The 10114-nt window shown below is 33.9% G+C and overlaps 1 protein-coding gene across 1 annotated transcript; it reads left to right on the plus strand.

The window, feature by feature from the left end:
* Nucleotides 1–2822: 2822 nt before the first annotated feature.
* LOC149256599 (uncharacterized) lies at nucleotides 2823–3737 on the plus strand. The gene has a single exon (XM_089457458.1). It carries the CDS (start codon nucleotides 2984–2986, stop codon nucleotides 3464–3466), a length of 483 nt encoding a protein of 160 aa, XP_089313584.1. The 5' UTR covers nucleotides 2823–2983; the 3' UTR covers nucleotides 3467–3737.
* The last annotated feature ends 6377 nt before the right edge of the window (nucleotides 3738–10114 follow it).

Raw genomic sequence — 10114 nt, forward strand, 5'->3', positions numbered from 1 at the left:
TGTATGGATTAACATAGCTATCTACACCTTGGATGACATCAATGACCATACTTATTCATGCCCAACAAAGAGTATAAGTTGATTGATGGGCTAGGTGAAGCCATTAATTTTTAACTTTGTGGTTTCTCAATGTGTTAGATTGTTAATTGAATTCTTATGGTTTCAACCTTATATATCATCATGGATCATGGAAATCATGGTTTCATCCTAGCTCATCAAGATTTCAAGGAGTGAGTTGTTCCATCGTAACTCATCACGATTTCAAGGAGTCCAATCAATGTGCATCATGGCTCTCCAAAATTCCTTGCTCATCATGGTTCCAACTAGCTTTTCATGGTTTCAAGCAACATCATTCCTCTTCTTCATGGCTTTATGCAATCTAAACATTCCTTGTCACAAATCAACAAATTTAAAGTTTGGTCATACCTATCATGATTTCAATGTGAATCCCACCATATAGGTTCATAGTTCATGATGATGGATATGAATAGAATTTTAAATTTCCAATTAAGTTCTTACTATCACAGTTAGATTTCTTACATGGGCATCTCAATGGATATACTTGTTAATGATAGTGTAGTTTAAGCATGCTAGGTTTTGGAATTTTTCCAGTCATTTTCTTCGATCATCTTTTTTCTTGCCCAAAATTCACTTACTAATTGCTAGGCTTATAGATTTCAGTTATTGAGATTGTATAAAATCCTAGTGCTATCATAGTTTTTAAGGTTTCTCAATCTATTTTTGCAATAAAAATTGCAAATCCAATAATGAAGAATTTCAACCTCAAGGTGAATGCATGAAGCTCATTTACACCTTTTGTCAAGCACACGGGTTGGGAGGGGGCAAAAACGGCTCGATCGAGCTATTTTTTTTTTAATTCCTTCCCAAAAGGCAACACAGAGTTTATGGTTGGAAAGGCTCGATGGAGCTATAGCTAGATCAAGCCCTTGTTTAACTATGTTAAAAGCTCAATCAAGATTTTGTTAAACCCTTGATCGAGCTATTTCAAATTTTACCTTAAGCACTCAATCAAGCTGTTGAGGGCCTAAAAAATAGAGTTTTAGCTCTCCCACTGCAGATTTCTCTGTGATACCATCTCATAGCATGGTGAACTTAAGACAATATTTTTCCTTAGGTGGCAGATTTGATCATGTTGGATTCATGAAAGAATCCTCTGTCCAATGGCATATGAGTTTGGAATTTCTAAATTCACATGATATTTTTCATCTAATTTATTTTAAACTTTATGCTTGAAATTTTTTTGAATAGTTTTAAAGGGGCTGAATGAAAAATCAACAACGTAAAATATACAAAACTAACAAATTTCAAAAAATACCACCATCTTCATTTACAATTCCTCTTCAAAGGGTACTCTTGGTTTTTGAATTTATTTAAACAGTAGAAAAAAATCATACTTGAAAGTATGTGTCCAAAAAATACAATTCAAATATTGACTCTCCAACTTCAAAATATAATATTGCATAAAAAAACAAAGTTTCAATATGCATAACTTAATTCTCTTTTTATATATATATATATATATATAAGACTATTTTTAAATTATACATTTTAGATTAAATTATTACAAAATTCCCATCAAAATGTGCTAACATTTGCAATAAAAAAATTATACTAATATTTTTTTTAAATATCATTAAAATAAGATTTTTTTCGCAAATTGTAACCATCTTTATACATTCACCCATCAATAATTCTTTTATCGGATGATATTAAAAAAAAAATTCTCACATCTTAGAACTTTTAAATTTTTATTAAAGATTTCAAACTTGCATTCTTTTATCACTCAATTGGATTATATTACAAGAAAAATTCCCAATCTTATAACTTTTAAAAGATTTCCAACCTAAAATTTTGTTAAAGATTTCCAACTTGCATTATTCAAAATAATTAAGAAAATTATTTTTTTAATATTTGATGAAACAAACAAGTTATACAAATAACATAATTTCACTTCAAAATAATTAAGAAAATTATTTTTTTAATATTTGATGAAACAAACAAGTTATACAAATAACATAATTTCACTTCCTCAAAATCTTGAGGTATGGAGAAGTTATGAACATAGTCAAAAACAATTTTTCCAATTAAATTCGTTGAAAATCAAAATTATAAATTTAAATAGTTAAATAACTAAATATTTTAAAAATAATATATTTCATTTACATTGATACTATGAAATTTCAAAAAAAATCAAAATATAAAAATCCAAACATAAAACAGTCAGAAATACATTTTAAGATTGTAAATTGATTGTATGAATAAGTAAATAAATATTTCAAAAAATCAAAATGTCAGAATGTCTAAATTATTTTTATTTTTTGACAGTGGAAATAAATTCAACACTTTCAAAAAAATTCTTGAACACCCTGAATCCTAAAATTTAACGAAAATAAACCAAATTTAAAAAAAAAAAAAATTACAAAATTTGAACATAATCTTACTTAAATTTCCAGTATTTTCCGGATTAACCTGTCCATTGAATTTTCCACGGGAAACTTCGGTTCATGCTCCACCCCTCACGTACGATAAATTGGTGAGCACTAAACATCACCATGCAGAACATTAAATGCGAGTCGCACTGGGCAACCCCACGGTACTTGGCTTTCTGTCTGGTCTATATCGTTATGAACTGGGCAGCTTCTGGTTCCGGAATGGGCAATTGATGTGATACATATGCCATTTAAAGCGGTAAAAATCATCCCGCTGACAGGCCAACGGTAGGAACTTGCGTGTATGGTTCTTGTTTTCTTGGTACAAAGCTTGCAGAAACCGTGTTAATGGTAAAGGACAACTCACTCTACGCAGGAAAGTGGAGCGATACTTCCTTCTGGTTTTCCATGCAGACTGCAACATTTCATGGAAATATCCGGGCACTTTCCCCTGCTGCCTTCCCTTTAAATATGTCCTCAGCACTTGAATTCATTCATATGGTATTCAATTTATGTAATTGATTTTGGTGCAAATGAAGGATTCATTTTCTTGCCCCTCAGTTAATCACATCATTCGGATGAAATTGAAGAGCGCAGCTAATACGTCTGTGCTGGTGGGTGTTTATATTGTATTCCAACTTGCAGTCTTGGGGTCTCTGATAAACACCCATTCTCACTCTCCCTCTCAGCCCAACAGTTGTGGGCATGGCATCTGGTGGGTTCCTATTCACGTTTATCTCTCTGCTGTTGCATGCCTATCCACCATTGCTGCTCTCTTCTTCGCATTCATAACAGAAGCCCACCTGGACATCATACAACGCCGGCTGTTCCTCTTACAGAAGGTTTCAGGCGATTGGATAAGGGGTGGCGAAGAAGATATAGAAGGCGGAGGAGTTCCATGTTCATGTTCAGTGAGTTATAAGGACTATTTTTGCGCTTACAGAATAACTCTCTGCGTTCATGTGCTTTTCTTCCCTGCCCTTATCTTCATCACATCCAGGCGTTTACTCTGCTGAAATCCTCGGCTTTCTTTCGAGTTTCATGGTGCTCTCTTGTATTCTCTTCTTCCGGGTACTTGCTGCGATTTTTATCTTTGGATGTACCCATTGCTTGTTGCATTATCACTTGTATCAGATCTTGGAGATGTAATGGATTGGGATATAAACTTTTGTTGTGGAAAAAATCTGTTGTCCACAAATTTCCCAACTTTGTTCTCATTCATGTCTGCAATGTACTATGCTTTTGTGCTCAAGCTTGTTATGCAACAGATCTTTGTCTTCATTTCAATTCGATATATATATATATATATATGTTTTTTTTTTTTTACTTTTTAATTTAAAAAATGTAGAGAGATAATGCTAGTAAAAGATTATTGGCATAATAAAACTTGGATATTGTGTGAAGGAAATATTTATAGATAAGGTACATTATTATATAAACTAGTTTAAAGTTATTTTAATTTTTTATTTATTAAATTTAAGAGAGTAAATTTCTCAAAAATACAAACTTAAAAAAATTGCACCCTCTCAGGTTGTTGTGTCATTTTAAACTAAATACATTAATATTAAATTCTACAAAAAAACTACCTAGTATTAAACAAAATTTACATAACATCATATGAAAATATATATGCCCAAGGCTCGACCCAAGGCTTCATGACACAAACTTAACAACGATTGTTTCCATTAGTACCCTCTCTTCTAAGTCAACAAGTTCCTTTCCCTCTAACAACGACACTCGAACCTTCATCACCCAGAACCGACTATAGATTGCCATTCCCTATGACTTCCATTGCAGGCAAGCAAACACCTAATGCTCAGACTTCCTCGCTGAGACCATCAACCACCTATTCCATTTCTGCCTGATGGTGGAGTAACTTAGTTTCTAGGAAAATCTGGAACAAGATCCTCTGCCTTTCAACCATATCCTCGAGCTTCTTGATGGAGACTAAAATAGCTTGAGAAGCATCGACAGTCTATCCAACACAAGGCTAGAATCAACATTATCTAGAGGGACAAAGGAATTGGACATTGCATACCATAAACTGTAAACAAAACTAGATATCTCACTAGCAGTGAAAATGCTAGCTTCATAACCCGGTTGAGATGAGAATCCAATAATACTATGAGGAAACCATAAGTTTGATATATGGGTAGAAACACTACCATTCCATGAGCCAAAAATCAATAGAAAATCTAACTCCATTGCCCAAAGATTACTCAGATAGAGAATTGACATGGAAAGAATGACATCAAACGACTCCCATAACTTCATTCTTCTACTCAAGCCTATGAACTCCACAGTCGAGGTGAACCACCTCGGATCCCACCTAAGAGAGAATAAATAGAAAAGGCATCACTTTCTTGAAATGGTCAATGTTCCCTTCCACTTGTAATCCCTTTAATAAGTCAGAGCGAGAATGAACGTGTTTGAAATAGGAAATTCATAGGAGGTCGAAACTTAATCCATATGCTACTTTATAAGGGAGTGACTAGGGAATTGACCATGTTTCCAAATCGAAACCCTAGACTTCAACATGTTGTTTCTCCATTGTTGATGGATAAACAATCTCCTTAGAACATTATTAAAAGGAGTGGAAACACTCCCATCAATCTAACCAAAATTTCTAGCTTTCATTATCATATTATGGAATTGGAGAAAAGTTGAGAATATTATCCAATATAAGGCTTCTTTGTTCCATAGTTGAACCATTTCTGGATAAATTATCATCTATCGGATTCAACTGTCTAAGAATGTGAAAAAATTCCAATTAACGAAGAGGTAGAATTACGCACCCTTAAATTCATGGGAGAGAAATCTAAGCATATTGCTTCCTTGGTCTTCGTCATTTTTCGGATGACAAGAATTGAATCTCCAAATACTATGAGTCTTGAGATTTTCTTTTCTATGGCCACCTCCAAGCCCTTCCACAATGTGAGGTGTTTTGCGATGTTGTTAGTCAATAGGCATGGACCCCATGCAAATTGTGTCACTATTTTTCCATCGGGGCTATAAAGAACCCCTTTCGCTCTCACCTCCCCAAGGTTGCCTCTTGATGGCTCATCAAAATAGAGAGAAAGCTACGATTTTTCCATTCTCCACAGAAGGAATTCCTCTTGACCAAGCCTAATTCAAGGAAACAAATGCCTATCAGGCTTGAGCATAAATTTGGAGAAAGGAGAAAAATTCCTATCAATTTTAATCTAGACACATTCTTCTTTATTTAATTCCTCCATATCTTCATCACTGAATCCTCAAATAGAAAGTACTTCAAAAAGCAAAGAGCAAGCTTTAGTCGCCGCCGCCTAGGGAGTTAATAGTTCATTTTTGAATATTATTTTATTCCTTGCAATCGAGATGTATCAACATATGAATTTAGGGAAGGGTGACCAATAATGTATTGATAAGGAGGAGGATTTTCGGCTCCAAGGATAATGAGAACTCCACTTTTCAAGCATGTCCTCCCATGAGCCTGGAATAGAGCCAATGAAAGAGATGGGAGATAATGCTAACTATCAGGCCTTCAGGGAGAAGGGGTAATGTTGAAAGAGATGAGGGATAGATTCCTCAAAACTAAGGTAGAGGACACATTTAGACGAGCCATAAATATTTCTTTCCCTCATGTTTTTGACAGTGAGAATTTTTTGGTGCATAAGAGACCAACATATGGTATTGATTTTCGGGATGCTATCTCTACTCCATATTTTAGACCATAGTCTACATGAGGGAGGGTGAGGGAGCCATTTTACTAAATGAAAGTATCCATGCTTGACTGAATAAATGTGATGAGGGCTTAAAGTCTAAGAGCGGTGATCTTATGGAGAGAAGGAAATTGGAGCCAAACCTTTTAATAAAGAAATCAATTTGTACCATTGAGGTCTAAGGTGATCATGAAGATTAGGCATGAGCCAACCTTTCCAGTGACCAAGCTCATCCATTAGGGAAATATATTTCAACTTTGACATTCCTTTTTCTTGCATCCATGTAGCTAAATCTTTATAATCCTCCTAATATCCCAATGGATCATATGAGGAGAAGTTATCCTTCTAGAGATTAATATGAGCACCATTCCCAGCACGCCAAGTGAGGTGATCAATAATAAGAGGTTTGGTTGTTTTACACAATTTCCAGATTTAGGAGCTTGGACCAATCCACTACACTGTCTCACGTCTTAGCAGGTGGCTTTTATTAAATTATTTTTGCACAAAGGCTATCTTCCACCATCCCTTTGCATAAGAAATTATCCCCCAAATTATTTTTTCTCCCATAGCTAGGTTCATAAACAAAGGGTATTTTACGACTAATTGACCATTTTCTTTTGGAATATGAACTGTGTTCCATTGAACGAAATGAATTTTATTTTCATTTTTCCTTCCTCCTTGCCATAAAAACTTTCTTATCATGATACTCATTTGTGAAATTACAAATTTAAGAGTAAGAAAACCAAAAGATATAACAGAAGAGAGGATAATTTTTTTTTTACTGATATTACCCTACCAACAGTGGAAAGCCAATGGGTACCCCTGGCTTAGATTTTCTTCTTGAATTTATTTAGGGTATCAGACTATGAGTATAGAAATTCGAAGCACCCTATGAAATTGGGATACCAAGATATTTGAAGTTTTCCAATCAACTATTAGAGGAAATTTTAGAACCTTAGAGATCTTTTGAAGGGTCAAAACAAAACCATTCCATCCAAATATTTGACTCTTCAATTTGTTGAGAAGACCTCTATAAATGTTAATATATTTGTCCAAAATTTATTTGAATATCACAGTGATTTGTCTTGAAGCACACCCTAGAAGAAGGGTGTCATCAGTGAAGTGAGAGTGGTTGACATCCTTTGTATTGTGAGCAATGCTTAGGCATTTTAATTTCCCTTTGACCCTAGCCAACTCCAAATTTATGCTGAGAGTTTATGTTACAAGAATATATAACAGGTGGGGAGGGGACAACATTTTCACAAGCCCCTTGAGGGTTTAAATAAGTGACATGGCTAACCATTAACCAAAAGAGCTATACATGGGCTTCTAATAGAGGTTGTTATCCACTTTATGAATTCTTCACTAAACCCATTTTCTTCAAGACAAATGGTATAATGGAATGTCAAACTCTGTCAAAAGAATTTGCCATATCTATTTTTATTACCATGCCTAGTTCTCCAAATTTTTTTCTAGAATGAATCACATCTTGAACCAAGATGACATTGTCAAGGATCTACTTGTGTTTCATGAATCCCCCTTGATTCTCTGAGATAATTACAGGGAGAATCTACCTAAGCCTGTTGAAAATCACTTTGGTTAAGATCTTATTAGTGGAATTCATAGGGATATGGGTCTAAATCGAGAAAAGGAGATAGATTTAGCTTCTTTTGGAATTAGGTTGAGGAAAGAGGAGTTTGTGTGATCTGTTTTCTCTCAGCTGAAAGAATTAACCAAGATTTTTTAATACTTTTGTGATGTTAACACAATTGCATGTGAAAGAGTATGAAAAACCCCATGTGCATACTTTAAAGAATATAAAACATAAAGGAACCCATCAAATCAAAGAACACACACAAGTTGATAATGAAGTTCACCCAGTGTGGGTTAGGGCTTCAGGCCCAGTGTTAAGGGTGTGGAGGAAGCTTCATTAATTGTTGCAAGATGATGAATACATGATGTGTTCTTTGTCAATGCAAGGAAGAATTCCCTTAATTAGAGTGGCATGTATCTCCACGAGACGTTCTTCTATAAGAACTCTCACTCATATAAGCTCTCCTTCATCATGACAAAATATCAATCTCTCACATAAAGTGGCATACAAGGATCCTCTCACAAAGTGGCATACATGGATCTCAAAATCAAATCATCATCTCAGAAAAAATCAAAAGAACACATGGAAAAATACACCTTATACCTCCAATTCTAGGGACGACCTGAAATTCGGCTACTTAGATGAAGAAACATCATGTGCTATTGTGTTCCCTATGAAAAATTGTGAAAACTAAGTATAAACATGACCCCTTTCTATGTAAGACCCTCCTCCCACATCTACCCAAGCAACCGGCCAACCGGGGTAAACATGCGATGAGAGGCCACTATGATATGATTCAACCTCCTAAGTCATGTTAAGGAAGTGGAATTGATGGAAACACACCATACAAACATTCAACCAGGGAAAATTTTAAGAACCCCCCCTAAATTTACATGTATAATAAATGGGCGAATCTCCATGGTATATAGGAAAAAGGGAAGGCGATTTTATCAATAATATGATATATATATATAATTTTTTTGGCGAATCTTTCAATAGGCATGGCGAATATTTTACTCAATTATAAATTTTTGTGTTTATTGAATACACAAATGAAATCATTGCATTTCTTTAAAATATCTTTTGAAATCAAAATTACCGAAATTACATATCGACAACCTAGTGGGTGTAGGATAAAATTCACCTGTGCCATTCACAGAAATCATGAGAAAAAACCTAATAATATATATAAAACCAAGAAAAATTCAAATTCATCACTTCTAGGGACCTCGTAACCACCCTGCCAATACACAAGTATGTTCATGTTTGCAATTAGAAAAATTACGCAAATTACAATCTGTTTACTCCAGCATATGTTGGAAAGTTATAGAAGGATGACTAGTACAATCAATCCATTCCTTTTAGCCCTGGATTTGTTTCAGTTTAAAACAGAAGTATACAAATATACTTGTCCAATGTCTATACTTTAACCATTCACCTTAAGATGTTTTTAGAATATAATTTCCTAAGTCTATATAATATCTTCATTATCATAAAAACCAACCTATATCCATCTTAACTCCACATCTACCACTCTTAGGGGGATGAAATCTATTTATCCCTCTAAGCACTTGGTAGACCCAAAATTAAGATGGATCTAAGATGATATAATTTCCCCTTTAAATAGTCTATGCTCACATGAATACCATGGTATTACCATGGGTTATCATAAACCGGGAACTTAAAAATTACTATTAGTAATTTATAAAAATTAATAAAATTAATAGTTGATTTTTATTTTATTTTTTTATTTTAACCAAGCTAAAATGTTTAACATACATTAAATTACAACATCCATTTTTACTCTTGATCGGATCAAATATTTTTTCACTCTATGTTAGTTTGCATATCACAATATTTGATACCTCTCGGGGGTTAGTAGATCCAGAGTAAAGATGGATCTATGTTGGTTTAATTCCCCCATTTAAATAGGCTACATACCAGGTGAATACCATGGGTCAATACCATGTACCATTTTGGTGAATACCATAGGTCAACACCATGTGCCATTTTTATTTTTATTAATACTAATATTAGGGTTAATAATGTTTTTTTGCATGGTATTAATAACAATCTAGTCCATGGTATTTGTCCCATAGTATTTTGCCCATAGGTTTCACCTAAATATAACGCATTTTTTGAGTGTTCGTAAATATAAGGTGACTTATGGAGTAAATATAAAAAAATGGTTTATTTGTTTACCATACCTCTCATTTATCTATATTTTCATTAATTTACTATACCTCTTTTACAAATATGGTATTTGGCCCATAGGATTCACTTAAATAAAACCTCTTTCTTGAGCCTTCATAAATAGAACGAGGGTTATGGACTAAATATAAAAAGAGGTTTTATTTATTTACCATGCG

This window comes from Pinus tabuliformis, chromosome 7 (assembly GCF_031772625.1).
Source record: "Pinus tabuliformis cultivar Carrire ecotype Pingquan chromosome 7, CPIR1, whole genome shotgun sequence".
Taxonomy (NCBI): domain Eukaryota; kingdom Viridiplantae; phylum Streptophyta; class Pinopsida; order Pinales; family Pinaceae; genus Pinus; species Pinus tabuliformis.

Coding starts and splice junctions, on each gene's coding strand:
- LOC149256599 (XM_089457458.1), top strand. CDS start 2,984: ATGAAGGATTCATTTTCTTGCCCCTCAGTTAATCACATCATTCGGATG.